The sequence below is a fragment of the Procambarus clarkii genome, chromosome 26, assembly GCF_040958095.1.
Source record: "Procambarus clarkii isolate CNS0578487 chromosome 26, FALCON_Pclarkii_2.0, whole genome shotgun sequence".
Taxonomy (NCBI): domain Eukaryota; kingdom Metazoa; phylum Arthropoda; class Malacostraca; order Decapoda; family Cambaridae; genus Procambarus; species Procambarus clarkii.
In genome coordinates, this window is record NC_091175.1 from 10,308,214 (window position 1) to 10,329,692 (window position 21,479).

Consider the following 21,479-nt stretch of genomic DNA (forward strand, 5'->3'; position numbering starts at 1 on the left):
CAAGAAAAATTGTCATTTGACATCAGTATCACCAGGCGTCAGTCCGGGGAGAAACACGCCATGACCTCAGTAGTGCTCTAGTCCCCGTAGGTGGAGGGTGTACACGCTGCTCTCTCCAGCTTTGACACGTGAGTGAATTTCTTTTTAACTGCTATTAATTATATTTCGCGAAATAACAGGTTATAGTTTGATTGTGTTATTGCGAGTTGTGTATGTGAGAAGATAATTTTACGATATCTGACCATGTAAATTATGTCTTTATTGTTATATATCGTATTAATTCGTGATTGTACGGAAAGTTCCTGATAGTGAGAACATATAACACTCATTCAAAGGATGTCTGAGGAAGCGCGGTAAGCATCATATTTGGATTTAGACGTGGTCATTAAATGTAAGTTTAAGAAAAGGAAACGACGCTAGATATAACGTTAAATAAAGTTTGTTACTGGAAAATCCGTTTGGGAAAATATTTAAAACAGCCTCCACCCCTTCCTGTGGATACCGGGGCAGCCCGTCCTCAGAGCAGCAGGCTCGTTTAAAGATGCGGCCAAACCCGCCCCGCATTCATCAATGTTAAAGCTTTAAAGCTCAAGACTTTCAGATCCTGTAGCTAGCAAAGTGTAATATTAATGTATTCAATAAGGCCAGCTGCTTATTCCCACAGGCAGGACGCCCAGAAGTAACAAACTGCCAAGAACATTCTCAGAACAAAAACAAAATGTTCTTAGCACTGTATTAAAATAGGCTAGATAGAATAGGCTAATCAGATAAGGTTATTGTAATTGTTTTGTATGTGAACAGAATCTGCGTTGCATAGGCTTGCTGTAGTGTTTGTTTTCCTATTAAGTTATATTGCGCAAGCGTGAGTGGTGGTGGACAGTCCTGAGGTCCTTATAAGAATTCAGTGTTTGGTACAGTCCTTAGCTTTCTGCATCCTCGCCCCTGTCTTCAACCCCCTGCTTGCCTGCTCTAGGGCTTTATAATCGTAATCCTTAGCTTGCTGCTAAGACCGCCGGTATCCCAATGTTAAATACAAAAAACTTATACAAAATGCATTCAAGACGGAAAATAACTTTGTGTTAACACTGCTCACGGCACCCTTCACAACATCGTTCAGTTCGCTGAAATACATAACCAAATTTAATAAAAAAAATTAATGGATGATCTTGACTGATTTTCAAAATGTAACTATAAATCTAGATGCATGTGCAACCCTTCCTCCAAATAGACAGTACGTTTTAATATTAAATGTCATAAGCACATTCCTGACTGTCTGCATAGTAAATAAATACACTTAATTGTGCCCTTACATTTACCTCCCCATATATTCTCCTAATTTTGTGTTAATAAACTCCAACTGTTCTTGGTTTAAATTTTCGTGTTCAATTATTAATATAGTAAAGCAACAATCTACGTTAGCTCCGGGTTTCTCATCTTTATACACAAATTTTAAATATAAATATTTTTTTTCAGTTTTATTAAACAATAGAGATTTTATACAAAATTTGAAAATATCCTGAGTTACTTTATAATTTATTGAAAGATTTTAGTTTTGTTTTATTAGTTTTATAAAATTGTAATATCAATATAGCTATAAATTAAGTACTGATTGTAATTAAGAAGCAATAAATGTTATTTACGTGCTTGTCCTACACTCCCAAGGTCGTCTGTGGTCGTGGTTTTCTATAGATTTTCAGGTAAACTAATATTCACAATATTTTGGTGCGATGCTGGCGATTAAGTGTATTTATGTATTATGCCGATATTCAGTAATGTACTTATTACATTTAGTATTAAAACGTACTGTCTATTCGGAGAATGGGCTGATATGTGTGTTAGCTGCTCGCCTTGATAACCAAAAAATCAAATTCAAACTTAAAACTGGACGCCACTCTGGATGACCGGTAATCCAAAATGAAGTTTAAAAATGAATATGTATTAGAGACGCCTATGATAAGCATCTGTGGTGAACCAGCTTCAGTTTTGTCTGCTGGGGTATCCGGTTATGATAATTCTTCATGTCGGGGACACGAAGCCTGTATATTGTCTGTGTGTGTGTGTATATCACGAAGGAATTAACACGTGATAACACATACACACTTTCACACATACACCCCCTGCAGGAGCCCCACAGAGTTCATACAGTACACACCATGCTGGAGTTCACAGAGCTCATATTCACCACCTGTTGGAGTCCAATAACTCCATCGCAGCTCACTAGGAGGGCCAGCCAGGACTCGTCAAGATGTACGGAAACCTGTACATCCTGAATTCAATCCATGAATTAAATCCTCCATCTTGCTGGCTTATTTACTTCTCTTAAACAGCTGACTAGCTTTGGAACTGCACAGTCCAGTGTTATAATTTGTTATAAACAACCTGTATAGTGCTACGAAGCTCATAAGCTGTTTAATAAATGAAAACAAGGCTACCATAATTGAGGGAAGATGAGTAAACGTTTGGTGACTCGAAGCCCTGACTACTGGCTAGTAATTCTAAACACACAGTTGAGAGGCGGGACCAAGAGCCAGAGCTCAACCCCCGCAAGCACAACTAGGTGAATATACAATTATTACTTGACATTATAGTGAAATACTCGTCAGACTGATAACTCTTCATTACATGGTAACCTTAACAACGTATAGTGAATGTGGGATAATTCACATGATAATTCGTGTAAGTATAATTCATTTGCCCAAAACGCTATGCGTATTAGTGGCTTTAGGTATTGTATGTATCTATAAATCCAACATTATGTTTTGTAACTCTTCATCTATGTATGTACTCTTACATGAATATAAATTTGAATTTGGTATGACAGCAACACGTCTCTCTTCGGCTGCGAATAAGATTGCGTTGTGCTGCACGACCACAGCTTTGTGTAGACCGCTTGGGCTACGTCGGAGCCGGTCGGCCGAGCGGATAGCACGCTGGACATTGTGGTCCTGGGTTCGATCCCAGGCGCCGGCGAGAAACAATGGGCAAAGTTTTCTTTCACCCTATGCCCCTGTTACCTAGCAGTAAAATAGGTACCTGGGTGTTAGTCAGCTGTCACGGGCTGCTTCCTGGGGTGGAGGCCTGGTCCGAGGACCGGGCCGCGGGGGACACTAAAAAGCCCCGAAATCATCTCAAGATAGGTCCTTCTCTCTAGTAAATGCATGTGCTTCAAGAACGCCACTTTAGTCGTCAGGATTATATGCTACTCTCAAACGAACATATGTGATACAGGAACGTTATCTCGGTTATCCGAATTATTAGCTACTCTCAAACGAACATGCACGCTACAATGAGGCCATCTCAGTTATCTAAATTAAAACTACTCTCAAACGAACAGGCTACAAAAACGCTGCCTTAGTCATCCGGATTAAAAGCTACTTGTAAACAAACACGCGTGCTACAAGAACGCCATCTATCATCCGGATAAAAGAGCTTTTATAACGGATTGTGCTCGAGAGGCGGACGGGACTGGGTCAACTGTTTACATTGTGGCCTTCTCGAACCCGATCCTGATGTCCATGTTTTGACCCAGGAGGGAAAGTTCCCAGCCACTAAACCACGAGTGGGGAATTCATATTGTAGTTTCCCCGCCAAGTGTGATATCCGAGTATAATTCATGTGACCAGTCTTATGTAGAGGCCAAACGAGGGAAAACAATGAGTGGTTTGTCGACGTGAGACAGCAAGTTAGTCTTCTAGTCGTATGGGTTATCCACAGTTATTACTCTCGGGGCCCAAGAGCTCACAGTTCGCAGGATCGACAGTTAGCTCTCGGACCTCGCCTTTCTAACCGTCGGTTGTCTAATGGACTGTACTGTATATTTCACACACACACACACACACACACACACCCACACACACACACACACACACACACAACCACACACACACACACACACACACACACACACACACACACAAAACACACACACACACACTGGCAAAAGTTAGAACATCATTCAGAAACCTAAGTAAGGAGGCATTTAGGGCGCTGTACACTGCCTACGTGAGGCCAATCTTAGAGTATGCCGCCTCATCATGGAGTCCCCACCTGAAGAAACACATAAGGAAACTGGAAAAGGTTAAAAAATTTGCAACAAGACTCGTCCCAGCGTTACGAGGAATGGGGTATGAAGAGCGCCTGAAGGAACTGAGCCTTACGACACTAGAAAAGAGAAGGGAGGGGGGATATGATAGGAACGTATAACATACTTAGGGGATTTGACAGAGTTAACATAAACGAAATGTTTCACACGGAATAGTAACAGAACGAGGGGACATGGGGGAAAGCTGGAAATTCAGATGAGCCACAGAGATGTTAGGAAGTTTTCTTTTAGCGTGAGAGTAGTGGAAAAATGGAATGCAACTTATGGAACAGGTTGTGGAAGCAAATACTATTCATAATTTTAAAACTAGGTATGATAGGGAAATAGGACCAGAGTCATTGCTGTAAACAACCGATGCTCGAAAGGCGGGATCCAAGAGTCAATGCTCGATCCTGCAGACACAAATAGGTGAGTATACACACACACACACACACACACACACACACACACACACCACACACACACACACACACACACCACACACACACACACACACACACACACACACACACCTACCCAGGATACGTGCGCTGGGAATTGCTGGTGTCTAACTCCCAAGTACCTATTTACTGCTAGGTGAAAAGACCCATCAGGGTAAAAGAAACTGCCCATTTGTTTCTGCCTCGACCAGGAATCAAACCCGGGCCCTTAAGACTACGACCCCCAGAGAGCCGCCCACTCGTCTGTGTGCATGTGTGGGTATACGCACCTATTTGTGCCTGCAGGATCGAGCACTAGCTCCCGGACCCCGCTTTTCTGTCTGCCGGTTGCACTGATTCCTGACCTATCTTTTTTCTCTTTTTCCACTGTGTGTGTGTGTTTACTCGTCTAGTTGTGCTTACGGGGGCTGAGCTCTGGCTCTTTGGTCCCGCCTCTCAACCGCCAGTCAACAGGTGTACAGATTCCTGAGCCTACTGGGCTCTATCATATCTACACTTGAAACTGTGTATGGAGTCAGCCTCCACCACATCACTTTGTGTGTGTGTGGAGGGTGGAGGGGGGGGGACTTTCACCTCATGTGAGATATACAAAGTGTAGGATGTAAAATGGTGCCAAGGTGGAGTAGGCGAGATTGTTCCCAAGTATTACGTGATTGGGCAAGCAAGGTCACATACTTCAGCGGATACTCCCCCCAGTGGGAGCTCGTGCGTGCGTTTGCGTGAGTTACGAGCATGAGTGTGCGTGAGTTACGAGCATGAGTGTGCGTGCGTGCGCGTGTGTGTGTGCGTGCGTGCGTGTGTGTGTGTGTGTGTTTACCTAGTTGTGCTTGCGGGGTTGAGATTGGGCTCTTTGGTCCCGCCTCTCAACTGTCAATCAACCGGTGTACAGATTCCTGAGCCTATTAAGCTCCATCTTATCTACATTTGTGTGTGTGTGTATGTATGTGTGTTTAATATATAATATATATGTATATATGATCCATACAATAGATCGGGAGTCATTACATTAGACAACCAACGGGTGGAGTCCACGAGGTGGAATCCTGCAGGTGCAGATAGGGGAATACAAACAGATGAATACAACTCCACAATAATAAGGTTGCCAGGTTGCACAATTCCTCCTTGATTGCAAAACACGGAGAAAGAGATCAGACCGGACCACGGGGTTACTAACATCTCCACACGCACACACACACACACACACCACACGCACACACACACACACACAAAAAGGCTTGCATAAGTTGCAGTGCAGTCTTTCTGCTCGTGATTTGCGCCATCTTATCTCGAGTTCTTACGAGAGCAAGGGAAGATGGTTGCAAAAAATTGTCATGTGGAAGAAAAAAAATGGTATTTGTGAAGGTGTGAGACTCAGTTTCATGTAGTTTTCTCTTGTCAAGGAACCAGTTTGACGTCTTGTTTGACTGTATGGGCCATCTCGCCTTGCGCTCCGGGAGCTGGGAGAGAGAGAGAGAGAGAGAGAGAGAGAGAGAGAGAGAGAGAGAGAGAGAGAGAGAGAGAGAGAGAGAGAGAGAGAGAGAGAAGAGAGAGAGAGAGAGAGGAGAGTTGGAGGAAAGCGGATGATGAGAAGGAGACGATGGAAAGGGAAGACAAATGGTTTCTTGACACGTAAGCAAAATTTACGACTAGATCATTTTTCCCCATGGAGAATGGAACCGCATCTGGAGTCTTAAGATATCTACCCAGCCTACACCTTCAGGGGGGAAGGGTTCGACACCTTTACTCGGCATACCCCCCAGGTACACACACACACACACACACACACACACACACACACACACACACACACACACACACACACACACACACACACACACACACACACACATGACAGTTTATAGTAAACAAATACACGTGGTTTCCCCCCAAACCTTTAATTCATTCATGAGTCTCTTGACCTTTGTGATGTACACATTTGAAAAGTGTCAATAACCTTAACGCGACCTTACGTTGCAAAGTTTAAAAATCTGCCGCGTCTTGCTGCGAGTGTTGCAATGGTGAATGTCAGTTTCTTGCTCGTGTTGCATAGACTACCTCGCCATGATTTCGGGGCTCAACGTCCCCGCGGCCCGGTCCTCGACCAGGCCTTTTTAGCTAACGGATGTAGTATAAAACAGCTGTAATTCGTAATCGTGTTTTAAAAGGGGGGAGGGGGAAGATTTTAATGGCTGCGCGTACGTTAAGTTCAGACAATTTAATACATCAGTTTAGTGACGTTGTGAAGGCTGTGTACGGTCGAGGGGATTGAACGCCGACCTGCATGAAGCGAGACCGTCGCTCTACCGTCCAGCCCAAGTGGTTGGGCACGAGTTTGGTCGAGGACTCTTTATTATCTGGAGCGGAGTGTATGCCGGTTACATGTCTACACGTCGATCTCGTATCGTCTACCGGTTCGATGCCTCCAGATTCCTAGGGGGGGGGGGCACCCCCGGGCGGATCCCAGGTTGTGTAAACCTTTAGCATGTCGTGGTCTATGGGTAAGGTGCTCGTCTCGAGTTATCCAGGACGCCAGTTCGATCATCTCGTCCTGTTCCAAAGATTTCTCGCCTCTCAGTCAGTGTCTGTGGGGGGAGTGAGGCCTAGCTCTTTATGCCTCGCCTCCTATTCTTAGTGTGTATCTGTTGTCTTATAATTATCCATTTTGACGTTCAAGTTCTTTGTCGAATTAAGTCGAATCTTTGTCGAATCAAGTCAAATCTTCGTCGAATCAACTCAAATCTTTGTCGAATCAAGTCAAATCTTTGTCGAATCAAGTCGAATCTTGTCGCATCAACTCGAATCTTTGTCGAATCAAGTCAAATCTTTGTCGAATGAGAGTGAGGGTAAAACTGGTGTCACTACAGCACTTGGAAGGGTTATGAGGACGGTGTGCTGAGTGCTGGAATATAAGGGCCGAGTGAAGAGATGGTACCCAACCACTGGAACCATCGGGGATCGAACTTCTTCCCTGCCAGAAGTCAGGCTGGCGGTGTAATGCCTGGTCCAAGTAGATGGACTTGAGTTGAGACGACAATTACTTAGGTAATGTACAATACACTAGTTAGAACTAGCAGGATTTTTGCTGTTGATTTTGTGCAATATTGACGCAGATTTTGACGCACATGGAATTCGTGCGTTAGATTTCGAGTCACAAATAACCCATTATTTGGCTCTCATGCCCCTGAAAGGGTGTGGATCTCATTTTCATCCTGTGAGCAATTGAAATCCAGGAGTCACTGCCCCCAGCCAACAGTTTCTGGGCCCGGGAGCTGAAACTTGACCCTTCCCAATTGCTTCCCCCAATCTGAACCATCTGATGGGGCCCCCGACTTTGACCTTTGGTGACTCAGATGTTGCTAGTATGGAGTCATACTCCCTGCCACACCCCTGCCCACCACGCCTGCCACGCCAGCCACACCCCTGCCCACCACGCCTGCCACACCCCTGCCCACCACGCCTGCCACACCCCTGCCCACCACGCCTGCCACACCCCTGCCCACCACGCCTGCCACACCCCTGTCCACCACGCCTGCCACACCCCTGCCCACCACGCCTGCCACACCCCTGTCCGCCACGCCTGCCACACCCCTGCCCACCACGCCTGCCACACCCCTGTCCACCACGCCTGCCACGCCAGCCACACCCCTGTCCGCCACGCCTGCCACACCCCTGCCCACCACGCCTGCCACACCCCTGTCCACCACGCCTGCCACACCCCTGTCCACCACGCCTGCCACACCCCTGTCCACCACGCCTGCCACACCCCTGTCCACCACGCCTGCCACACACCTGTCCACCACACCTGCCCACCACACCTGTCCACCACACCTGCCACATCCCATTCATATTTTGTAGCACTTTTCTGGTCAGGTTTGTTTCTTTAAACAAGGGGTTCCGTGCCGAGGCGACATACTCAAGCTGTCCTTTCACAAACACTGTATACAGCGCTCGGAATTTGTTAGTTGCCATAGTTTCTAAAGAATAACCGGATGTTTGCCAGTGTGTTGCCGTAGTTGTTCTGTTGATGTGTGCTTCAGGTGTTGGATTTTTGAGTTACATCTTGTTCTAAGTCTTTTGTTTTCCTTCAGAAGTTGCAAGTTGCCTTCCCTACATAGTGTATTTTATTTGGAGGCTTCCTTGCTACACTTCCTATCCTTATAACCTTGTATTTTGTCAGGGATTTAAGTCTAGTAGCCACTTCTTTGACCATTTCTGGACTGAGTAGTTTCATCTTGTTTTGCAGTTCTTCTCGGCTTTGATTCGCCTCGTTAGGTTAGCATAATCTATCATGATCAAAATGAGTTTATTGTGTTAGATCGTTTACGTATATAAGGGGGGCAGGTTGGGCCCCCCTAGTGCCCAGGGGCTGGATTCACGAAGCATTTACGCAAGTACTTACGAACGTGTACATCTTTCCTCAATATTTGACGGCTTTGGTTACATTTATTAAACAGTTTACAAGCATAAAAACTTACCAATCAATTGTTGTTATTGTTATAAACAGCCTCCTGGTGCTTCGGAGCTCATTAACTGCTTAGTAATTGTAAACAAAGCCGTCAAAGACTGAGGAAAGATGTACACGTTCGTAAGTGCTTGCGTAACTGCTGCGTGAATCTGGCTCCAGACCCTTGCGGGACTCCTCTCTATTGCCTCTCTACATTCTTATAGCTCTCCTCTTACCGTGACTCACTGTTTTCTTCCTGAACGGCACTCCTTCACCCACTTTAATTCGCTTCCCGATACATCAGCCCGTTTTTCTAGCTTGCTCTTGCTCTGGATTGCCAAAAGCTTTCTGGCAATCCAGGAAATTGCAGTCCGCCCAGACCTCTCTCATCTGTGTGTGTGTGTGTGTGTGTGTGTGTGTGTGTGCGTGCGTGTGTGTGTGTGTGTGTGTGTGTGTGGTGTGTGTGTGTGTGTGTGTGTGTGTGTGTGTGTGTGTGTGGTGTGTGTGTGTGTGTGTACTCACCTATTTGTGCTTGCGGGGGTTGAGCTCTGGCTTTTTGGTCTCGCCTCTCAACTATCAATCAACTGGTTCCTGAGCCTATTGGGCTCTATCATATCTACACTTGAAACTGTCTGTGTATGGAATCAGCCTCCACCACATCATTGCCTAATGCAGTGAGGGAGTCACTGTGTGTGTGTGTGTGTGTGTGTGTGTGTGTGTGTGTGTGTGTGTGTGTGTGTGTGTGTGTGTGTGTGTGCACGCGCGTGAGTGTGCCCGCCAGGTGGACAACTCTGACCAACTAAGGTAACTATTTTTTTCCTCACCATGACGGGTGAAGGTTTTCTCGTGTACAATAAATACAATTCTTGTATTTATTGATGCATAACTCGCACTACAGTACCCACTTCCTATTGTATTATTTCATCTATATCACATACGTTTGATCATACTATTAGGATTCAAAGAATATATATATAATCCTTGAATCCTATATACATCCTTAAGCCACATGTATAATATATATGACTTACTCTTCACAGTGAGGACACCAACGTGTCACTGACTTTCCCGTATTAAAATATACGGTGACCTGTCACTTGGGCAAGAACGCACCTGTGAGCGCTTGTGAGGGCCTGTGAGCACCTGTGAGTGCCTGTGAGGGCCTGTGAGGGCCTGTGAGCACCTGTGAGTGCCTGTGAGGGCCTGTGAGGGCCTGTGAGCGCTTGTGAGGGCCTGTGAGCGCCTGTGAGGGCCTGTGAGCGCTTGTGAGGGCCTGTGAGGGCCTGTGAGGGCCTGTGAGGGCCTGTGAGCGCCTGTGAGCGCCTGTGAGAGCCCTGTGTACACCTGTGACTGGTACAGGTTGGTTCGGAATATCATTTGCGTGTAATTATCAATAGATTCCGTGCTGACGAAAAAGAAGTCGCATCAAGGTCTGTGACTTCGTAAAATAAACAGGAGTATTGGTCCACTGGGACTATATTGGGCTGGGGGGGGAGGATTAATACATAGAAAAATAGGATTACAGACTGATACAGTCCCTTGTGTGATCGTCTATCCATCCACCATTATCAGGCTTATGGATTCCCCCGTTATCAGGGATGGAAGTCTTGTGATGGGACGTCCCCTCCCCCCTTCCCAGGGATGGTTAGGGACACTTCCCCTGCCTGTTCTCTGGGACTGACTATCCCCCCCTCCCCCCCAGGGTGAGGACACAGGCGGACTACCTAATCACCTCAAGGTGACACGTATCATTCCAAATGACTACATACGTGTTAATCGTATTTTTTTTTTTTTTTGACAAAGAGATGTATATGTGGGTGATGGACGTTACATAGCTATGAAGCAAGATTGTAAATATTAAAAAATAATAGCTATTTACATAGATATTTAAAAAATAATAGCTATTTACATAGATATTTAAAAAATAATAGCTATTTACATAGATATTTAAAAAATAATAGCTATTTACATAGATATTTAAAAAATAATAGCTATTTACAAGATTGTAAATACTATGCTATGTATTCTCTCAAACCCAATGTACCTTCTTGTATATAAATAAATAAATAAAGCAGGTCGCTTATGTTATAACTTCAAGCGAAATATATTGATCCCGCGTCCTCTACAGAGTGAGCGAATCCTCCAGAAGCAGTTGAACGCCCCACTGAACCAATTATCAAGAGGCTACATTCAGCAATAACATCAACATTCGAGTCAACATTCGAAAACAAACGCATTATATTGAGTGTGGTTGCCAGGGGGGGTGTGAAGGTGTGGCCAGCGTCCTGGGGACCCGCTAGCCCAAGGCCACATCCCTGGCCAAGGCCACATCATTCCCGCGCTGATGGCCAGCCATGTTAGTCCTACAAGCGGCCTCCTGCTGGCCAGGCATATCCTGCTCGGTCACGCGCGCCTCTGACTGAGACGTGTGTTTACTTCATTTATCATGCACCCCATACCCATCGTGTGGGTGGAAAGGGTTACAGAGGCACGTAATGGGCACAGGGACTGAACCCCCACAATTCATTTAGCTTAGCAAGTTACAATCTTGATGAGCTAGTTACAAAATTCAGTATAAGTCGTCACATCAACAATGGGTTCAAGATCGACCACAAGTACAGTTTCTAAGTTAAGCAACAGACATATGTGGAGAGCTAGTGTCACAATTGATTTGTTTGTCCTGCACACCGCCCCCCATCCAGTGGGCAGCGGTGGATAGGTTACAATCACTTAGTTACTATCTACAGTTAGCAAACTGGGGATATTTGGCTAAAATTTCTGGCAGCAGACCAGTTTGAATGAAATATTTACACATTGCTGGAACATTGGTTATAGAATTGTCTATGAATTCACGTATCTTTTCGCACTCCATCACATAGTGGTTATCTTGAGGTTATCTTGAGATGATTTCGGGGCTTTAGTGTCCCCGCGGCCCGGTCCTCGACCAGGCCTCCACCCCCAGGAAGCAGCCCGTGACAGCTGACTTACTCCCAGGTACCTATTTACTGCTAGGTAACAGGGGCATTTAGGGTGAAAGAAACTTTGCCCATTTGTTTCTGCCTCGTGCGGGAATCGAAACCCGCGCCACAGAATTACGAGTCCTGCGCTCTATCCACCAGGCTACGAGGCCCCTCACACCTGACGGAGGGTGTGCGAATAATTTTGTTGACACAGTTTACATTTGGTCAGGTCTACATCGGCAGATAACGAAAATTCCCAGAGATACTTGTAACCGAGTCTAAGCCGAGCAGTAGTAACATCTAGAAGTCTGCTGATTTTATTATATGATCCATAGATGTGCGGCTCCTCTTGCATGATAGTATGATGACAGATGGAATTACTGGTGTCGATTTCACTTTGCCTCAGATCTACAAGATCTTGTTGAAGTTCTCGGTGTACTGCTGCTCTCAGTCTGATCATTTGCAATCCAAGGTTACACTCAACGTTTCCTTTAAAGGCAGATTCTTTGGCTAACTTATCAGCTCTATTATGCATTCAGACGTCTGTGGCTGGTTAGTGTCAATGATGCAACTACTGACAACGTTGTTGTTAACAACCCTAATTATCTACCACCCACCGCCGCTACAACAATAACAACAAGTGTGGTTCTTCACCACCACAACCTCTTAGTGGCACAATCTCCGTCATCACCGCCACCACAACAATCACCATTACCATATATTAGGCTACATGTATGCAATTTGTCAACAAATTAGTTCTTGTTCACCCTTATGTCTTAGTGAAAAGTTTGTACATCTAGAGCGCCAACAATCGCTACCACAGCCTCAACAATCACTGCCACAGCCTCAACAATCGCTGCAACAACCCCAACAATCGCTGCAACAACAATCGCTGCCACGACAATCGCTGCCACAGCTCAGCCTTGAGGCACTGCTCGTCTTACAACTATTCCTACTATTACATTATTTTTGCTCTGAATTACCTGATTGTTTTGCTCTCAATAACTCCCATGCCATGACGCTGTAAATATAACAATTAGTCTTTGTCCAGTGTTGTGTGTGTGTGTGTGTGTGTGCGTGTGTGTGTGTGCGTGTGTGTGTGTGTGTGTGTGTGTGTGTGTGTGTGTGTGTGTGTGTGTGTGTGTGTGTGTGTGTGTGTGTGTGTGTGTGTGTGTGTGTGTGTGTGTGTGTGTGTGTGTGTGTGTGTGTGTGTGTGTGTGTGCGTGTGTGTGGTTATGATTGTTATGCTGCATGGATGATTAGCATGAAGGTGATACAGCTATACAGATACATATGTTTCGTAGTGTTCCAGTTTGGTCGTCAACCGTGACCAGCTCATACACACACACACACACACACACACACACACACACACACACACACACACACACACACACACACACACATACCTTGGTGTTGTGATAATTGGATGAGCGTGTTTGATGTTTAGTACTTTGGCTATGTCTAATCCCCTATTGTCGTATCTGTTGATAAGTTGGGGATTGCTGGTCAGAATATCTCTGGTGATTGGTTGTGTGTGGCAACTGTGTGTTCCTTAATGTATGTATGTGTGTGTGCATGAAGGGAGGGAGGGGGGGGGTGCATATCACGCAGAAATGAACACGTGATTAACAATGATAAATATACTCATCAAGGAAATAGAAACAGGAAATGCCTGAGCACTATTCCACACACATGGTTATCTCTCCATCTTAACACCCCCCCTCCCCCTTTCCCCACACACCTGACTTGACCAAGCTCTTTCATCACATATAATGACAGCTCCTCCTGCTGCTGCACAGGAGAAACCTTTCCTCTTATTCTCGTACATTATTTTGGGTTCCTGTATTTGGGATTCTGCCTTCCTCGCCTGCCTGCCTGTCTTCCTGACCGTCTTCCTGTTTTCTTATTTGCATTTTTGATTTCTTGCTTTCCTGCCTACATACACGGCTGACTGCTTATCATCCCCCCCCCCCTCCTGCCTGCTTCCGTGCATTCATGTCTGCTTTGCCGTGTCTACTTGTCTGTGTTGCCTGCCTCTGTCTGCCTCCCTGCCTGCTTCCTTAACTGCTCGCCTGTCTCATCAGATGGTCTGTTTGCCAGCTAACCTGTTCACCTACCTGCCTGCACTTGCAGTCAGCCAGACTACCTGTCTGCTTTCCTTGGCAGCCTACCAGCCAGTCTGCATGTAAATCTGCTCATCTGCCGGCCTGTTTGCCTGCTTGTCTGCGTCTCTGCTTATGTCTCCATCCCTGCATGCTAACCAACCGACCTGTCGAGCTGTCTGCTTTTACCTGAATTTATCTTGCTGTTGTTTGCAGTTATTGTTGTTGATGTTCTTGCGCGAAGGCGAGAGAACAGTCTCTAACAGTCTTTACCAGTCTCCGTGGTGTAGTGGTAAGACACTCGCCTGGCGTTCCGCGAGCGCTTTGTCATGGGTTCGTATCCTGGCCGGGGAGGATTTACTGGGCGCAAATCCTTAACTGTAGCCTCTGTTTAACGTAACAGTAAAATGTGTACTTGGTTGCAACAACGATTCTTCGCGGCAGGGGATCGTATTCCAGGGACCTGCCCGAAACGCTACGCGTACTAGTGGCTGTATAAGAATGTAACAACTCTTGTATATATCTCAAAAAAAAAAAAAACTTGAGTGTTTAATAGTCTTACTGGTGTGTTGGGGGGGGGTTGCTTGGGGGATCGTGAAGTGCAGCAGGTAACACACTAGTTACGTCTCGGTGTAATATATAATAATAATAACAACAATTATATTCTTATTCTTATTTTTACTAATGTAAGTCAATGACATCATCAAGGGGAATTTGACTACAGCTGGGTGTCCAGCACAAAGAGAACCTCAGTTGTGCAGACCTGACAACAGCCACAAACGCCCAGATGGAGTCACCCTGCAGCCATGGAGGGAAGGTAAACAGGTCGTATGGGACTACACGTGGGCGTCTACATTGGCTGATACCTATCTACCTTACAGCACAGCGGAGGGAGGCGGGGCGGCCACCTTCAGGGAGACCCAGAAAACCAACAAGTACAGGGACCTAGAACGTTGTTACAGGTTCGTGCCGATAGGCTCTGAGACTCTGGGCGCCTGGGGTAAATGTGCACTTTAGTTCCTAAAGGAGGTGGGTGAGGAACTCATTAAGCAAACTAGAAACTCAAGAGCGGTCAATTTCCTTTTCCAGCGCTTCAGTATCGCGATCCAAAGAGGAAATGCTTGCTGTATCTACGCATCCAACTTCCGAAGAGCTGGATGAGGTCTTCGAACAGTGATTGTTATATATGTGTGTGTGTGTGTGTTTTTGTCTGTAAACTGTAACATAATGTAATAAAATTAATAAAAAAAAAGAATAGGGGGTGGTAGGATAAGAAAATATTAAAGTGTTTAATAAGAATCCACAAGGTCTTCCCTGAATATTCCTTATGTTCTTCTCCGAGGCTATGGGTCCATACCCATAGGGTTACCATAGAGGTGGTACCCTATATAATAATAATTATTATAAATATAATTAAATAATAATTATATTTATAATAATTACTTCTTGACGTTCTTTAAGTAAGAAGCTTCTTAATAGTGTAAGCTCATTGGCTGCTTACTAAGCGGGGGTTTAGCATGTGGTATATCATGGCAATTAAATAGTCAAGCTTCACCCGAAGATCTCCATTTTCTTCTTGAATTCCACCTGCATTCTCCCAGGTCACTGCACGGTTGATCTTGGATTCATTATGTATCCGATGATACAGGGTCGAGTGGCTGAACAAAAAATACAAAAAAAAAAACAGTCAGACTTTTTTTTTTTTGGCTTCCATAATGTTTGTCACACGGTAACAACTGGTTAATGTTTTGTATTTGTCTTGAGGTTATTCTCTCAAGAATATTAACAGTGACTTGTGGCAATGGTACTGGAAGTTAATGAGTACTTGACGGATCATTTGTTGACTGGAACTACGTCTGTCTTCATCGTTAGGGAGGATGCCAGTGTGGTTGGGTGTGTGCGTGTAGGTGGTCGAATTGCGAGTGTGTGGGGGGCCGGGTTGAGTGTGTGGGGGGCCGGGTTGAGTGTGTGGGGGGGCCGGGTTGAGTGTGTGGGGGGCCGGGTTGAGTGTGTGGGGCCGCGTTGAGTGTGTGGGGTCGTGCTGTAAGTGCGTGGGGTCGTGCTGTAAGTGCGTGGGGTCGTGCTGAGTGTGTGGGGGTCGTGTTGACGGCAGTGGTGTGAGAAGCCATGTATGGCAAGGCAGCAATGGGCGCCCTTGATCGAGGGGGCTATGCACTGCCACCGCCCTGGCCTCCACGCCCGTGGTGGGCGGGGGCGTGGAGGAGGAGGAGATGCCCGGACCAATAGGATCTTAACCCCCTAAACTAGAATAGAATTATGACGTCATAGTGACATCACACATCAAATATTGATGGTTTTGGCTTCCACCACTGCCTTGAGAGGACAGGTTGAGCTCCTTATTTCCTGAAGCTGTACTAATTTCTTGCCATTTTTTTTTTTTTTAGTTCCTTTTGACCTCTGACCTTTTTGCTTATTTATTGAAAGGTTTTGTGGCCCTGACTTTTGCCTTCCAATACTCGTCTGGGGGTTAGTTTCCTTCCTGAAATGGATCAGTTTATAATGGTGAATACACGCGCACGCGCGCGCCTAATGTACACCCTTTAGCGTAATTGTCCGTTGCATAGAGCAACCAAAAGCAACACAGCAGTCAGTCCGTGCTTATGAACGGTTACACCAGACTTACTCCCGCTTGCAATGACTGCTTTTTATAATACTTCATGTTAGGCTACTGGCGCCGCTCTCGCTCCTCTCTCTCTCTTAAAACTCTTGGGTAAATGTAAACTTTACTTAGCCCTTATCTAAGGAAACTGAGTACCCAGATGAGCCACAGAGACGTTAGAAGGAACTTTTTCAGTGTCAGAGTAGTTAACGGATGGAATGCATTAGGCAGTGATGTGGTGGAGGCTGACTCCATACACAGTTTCAAATGTAGATATGATAGAGCCCAGTAGGCTCAGGAATCTGTACACCAGTTGATTGACGGTTGAGAGGCGGGACCAAAGAGCCAAAGCTCAACCCCCGCAAGCACAATTAGGTGAGTACCAGCTGACTAACTCCTGGGTTCCTATTTTCTGCTGCTAGGTGAACAGAAGCATCAGGTGGAAATAAACTTGCCCAAACTTCTCTGTTCTGTCGCGGAAATTAAACCCGGGGCCTTCAGATTGTGGGCCCGTTGAACACTATGCTACTGAACCGCTTTGGTAGCCTAGCTGGCTGGCTGTTATTTTCGCCTCTATATGGGAACCTGACCTTGATAATCTACGCCAGTCCGTTCTCTTACGGTTTCCCAACGTCAAAAAAAAAAACGGTTAATTTAAAGTGGTCTCTCCTAATCTGCCAGAGGACCCAAAACAGAAAACGGGACAGTACGTCACTTTCGCCAGCCGCTTCCATTATCTAGTACGACAATTGTTGACCTTATGTAACGCATACGGGCGAAATGCGACGTTGTTTGTAAGAAGACAGCTTGAATTTACATTGTCCGAAAAATAATGTTGTGCTTTTTGCGATTGGCAGCATTATGTAGTGCGGGGCTTCACAGCATTGTCTCACTGCTGGCTTGGTCATGGTAATAACAGTCTACAGAGTAATGAGTTGTCCGCAGGGAGAGAATGTAAACCTCTGGTTTGTTTTTAGTTTGCTGTTTACACGTGTTCCTAGAATCTTCCAGGGTTCTTCTATCTTTCTTAGAATCTTCTATCTTCTGGGAATAGGTCGTTCGTTACACTTCATTTCTCCTGGGTCCTGGAACCTCTCTAACTGCTGGAAACTAAGGTCGTTTGTTAAATTCCGCTGCCTCCTGACTCCTGGAACCTCAGTAGTTGCTGGAGGCAGAGAGAGAGAGGTCGTCCGCTGCCTCCTGACTCCTGGAACCTCAGTAGTTGCTGGAGGCAGAGAGAGAGGTCGTCCGCTGCCTCCTGACTCCTGGAACCTCAGTAGTTGCTGGAGGCAGAGAGAGAGGTCGTCCGCTGCCTCCTGACTCCTGGAACCTCAGTAGTTGCTGGAGGCAGAGAGAGAGGTCGTCCGCTGCCTCCTGACTCCTGGAACCTCAGTAGTTGCTGGAGGCAGAGACAGAGGTCGTCCGCTGCCTCCTGACTCCTGGAACCTCAGTAGTTGCTGGAGGCAGAGACAGAGGTCGTCCGCTGCCTCCTGACTCCTGGAACCGCAATAGTTGCTGGAGGCAGAGACAGAGGTCGTCCGCTGCCTCCTGACTCCTGGAACCGCAATAGTTGCTGGAGGCAGAGACAGAGGTCGTCCGCTGCCTCCTGACTCCTGGAACCTCAGTAGTTGCTGGAGGCAGAGACAGAGGTCGTCCGCTGCCTCCTGACTCCTGGAACCGCAATAGTTGCTGGAGGCAGAGACAGAGGTCGTCCGCTGCCTCCTGGGTTTATAAATATCTTTTAAAGCAAATTCACTGAAGAAATTTTTCCATGACCAGCTGTTCTCAGAAATGTGCCGGAAACCCCCAGAGGACCGGAAACACCAGACTTTCAGACCCCTTGTGGCACAACTTGAGGTAAATGAATACATTTTTGTAACCAGTTAACCCACAAGAGTTAATTTCTTAGTTTGAAGAACACTGAGGTCCATTTCCTGTGTTCTTCATGTAACTATAACATTATCATGGCCTCTCCCTTCCTCCCTGGATGAGTGTAGAGTCCTTAATAAGCTAATTGGATAGTTCCAATGTGGTATCTTCTTGAGGTTATCTTGAGATGATTTCGGGGCTTTTTGTGTCCCCGCGGCCTGGTCCTCGACCAGGCCTCCACCCCCAGGAAGCAGCCCGTGACAGCTGACTAACACCCAGGTACCTATTTTACTGCTAGGTAACAGGGGCATAGGGTGAAAGAAACTCTGCCCATTGTTTCTCGCCGGCGCCTGGGATCGAACCCAGGACCACAGGATCACAAGTCCAGCGTCCTGTCCGCTCGGCCGACCGGCTTCCCTATACCGGCTCATCCCGGTATATGTGCACTATCCGGTGTACTCCACCTAGACAGGAAGAAGCCTGTCCCCATCCGAAGCGAATTCTTTACTAGGGTTTATATTCTGTCATTCATAACGTGATCCGCAACAGTTGGCGAGATGATAAAGATTATGCCACCCAAAAGGTGGCACGGGCATGAATAGCCCCATAATTGGTGAGATATTAGTAGTAGGCATCCATCAGTCTCAGGAGACAATAGAGTTGCGCTCTGGTGTCGGCCTGGTCTGGAGTGGCCTCATAGATGATAGATGGTTATCTATTACTGGTATCAAATACGTGGTCTATATATGTTGACAGTTTAGTGACAGGCGGGATGTTGTTTGCGTAAACACTCACGCCAAAATGTGAGCAAACAGCCCCCTTCAAGGGTGCTGTTTGACGAGTGACAGCTATGTTAGCTGGCATTTTATGGTGCAGGAGACGGGTGACAGGAGACAGAAAAGTGCCTATGTACAGCAGGTGTTCAACTCCAGTTACTGTCCTTGACGGGTCTCGTCCTTGACAGGTCCGGTTCTTGACGGGTCCTGTCTTCTGCCCACTCCTAGGATGACCCTTTTCTTACTATTATCCCAGCTGCCCCTGACAGCTTCTTCTGACATTTCGAGAATTTGTCTTCAAACACCTTTAAGCTTTTCTGACTTTTCTCTCGCCCCTTCAAACTAAAATCTAAATGTTTCAATAGATTTAATCTTTAATATTATAAAAACCCATTACCCATTAATTCCAACATTTTAAATGTCGATTGTTGGACCACGAGAGAATTTATTTTTCATAAATTTAAGAATTTATAGAATTCCTTTCTCTTTAGTTAAGACTCTTATGCTTAAAATGAGGTAATTACACAGGTCCAAGGAACTATCTGGACCAGGTGACTGTAAGTCGACCTTGAAGAAAAACTGGAAACCAAGATGATATTGAACATCACATGGAGATAAAGAGATGCTAGATGGAGAACAGGTGGAGTGGGTGAAAGGAAACATGCCCAACCATTTCCGTCCCTTCCGGGAATCGAACCCGGTATCCCCCAATTGTGTGTCGAGAACGTAGCCGCTATACTACAGTAAAATCTTGATAATAACACAACACGTAATTATAATTACATATCGTAAGATCTAGATTCTATAAGAGTGATATATTTTCCTCCTACAGCTGCGGAATCAGAATGGTGAGGGCGCAGATGGTGGCGGCGGCGTTGGTGGTGTTGGCGTGCGGTAACAGTTGGGCTAGCGGCCAGGACGTGCCTCGGAACACGACGACGGAGCAGACGTTGAAGGAGCAGAGGTCGTACTCCCGCGCAGAGGGCCCGCGAACTGCCACTTTCATCCCGGCCTTCGTCCTCGCCAACGTCTCCAGGAAGCAGCGCCAGCAGACGCCCGTACGTTCCGCGGCTCACTTGTTGATGATGAGGAGAGGTGTAAGCTAAAATATGTGGACACTTTCACAGCTGGTGGGTGTGTGGCTGGCTGACAGGTATGCATGCCTGTACAACTGGCTTGCTGACAGGTGTGGGGGGGTGTCCCCGTACAGCTAATTGACTAGTGTGTGATTGTGTTACAGGAGGAAAACGATATCGGCAAGAGTCCATGTCCCAGAGGCTCGCGCGGCGAGGCTTGCAGAGGAGAGCTGGCCCGGAATGCCCTCACCTGTACCTCAGGTATGTCTCTATCTCTCACCTACACCTCAAAAATTACTCCCTTTTTTCCCTCTCTTCCTCCTGCTCCCTCTCCTGGCATGCCAGTTTGTACACAATTGAACAATATATGAAATGTGGATTTGTTCACAGTATATATATATACATATATACTTTGAGCAAAACAACAGTGCCGAACACAGAGCTCGCGTCCTTCAGCGGAGGTCAGTGTCGCTACACCTAGCGAGGTACACTGTTGTCATTGGTACCGCTACACCTAGCGAGGTACACTGTTGTTCTTGGTACCGCTACACCTAGCAAAGCAGGGTGGGGGGGGGGGCACTGACTTCTATGTACAAGAAACACTAAATATTGCAACCTTTTAAGTCCATTGCACAAGATGTCTGACCCAGACATTTACAGAACTCTCTGGACCACCGTTACACTGACCGTGTGTGTGTGTGTGTGTTTGTATGTTTGTGTGTGTGTGTGTGTGTGTGTGTGTGTGTGTGTGTGTGTGTGTGTGTGTGTGTGTGTGTGTGTGTGTGTGTGTGTGTGTGTGTTTGTATGTTTGTGTGTGTGTGTGTGTGTGTGTGTGTGTGTGTGTGTGTGTGTGTGTGTGTGTGTGTGTGAACCATGTTCTCTTGTCGGGGACCGCAAGCCTGTTAGGGTTATCGAGCTCCATGTAGGCAAATAGCACCCCTTCCAAGATACAACCCCCCCCCCTAACTATCTGTTTACTTCTAGGTGAACAGATGTATCAGCTATAAGGAAATGTACACAAACGTCGTGACTTGTCCAAACATCGAACCCAGGCCCATTCGGTTGTGAGCCGACTACCCATGACTAC

General features: G+C 46.2%; 1 protein-coding gene across 1 annotated transcript in view; it reads left to right on the forward strand.

Moving 5' to 3' along the window:
• Positions 1 to 24: 24 nt before the first annotated feature.
• The window catches only part of LOC123756770 (uncharacterized), a 27,604-nt gene continuing 6,149 nt past the window's right edge, over positions 25 to 21,479 (forward strand). Inside the window, exons 1-3 of the mRNA XM_045740075.2 lie at positions 25 to 128; positions 20,149 to 20,374; positions 20,557 to 20,653. Coding sequence (XP_045596031.1) covers positions 20,162 to 20,374; positions 20,557 to 20,653 — 310 coding nt within the window. The 5' untranslated portion in view covers positions 25 to 128; positions 20,149 to 20,161. The remainder of the gene's footprint in view (positions 129 to 20,148; positions 20,375 to 20,556; positions 20,654 to 21,479) is intronic.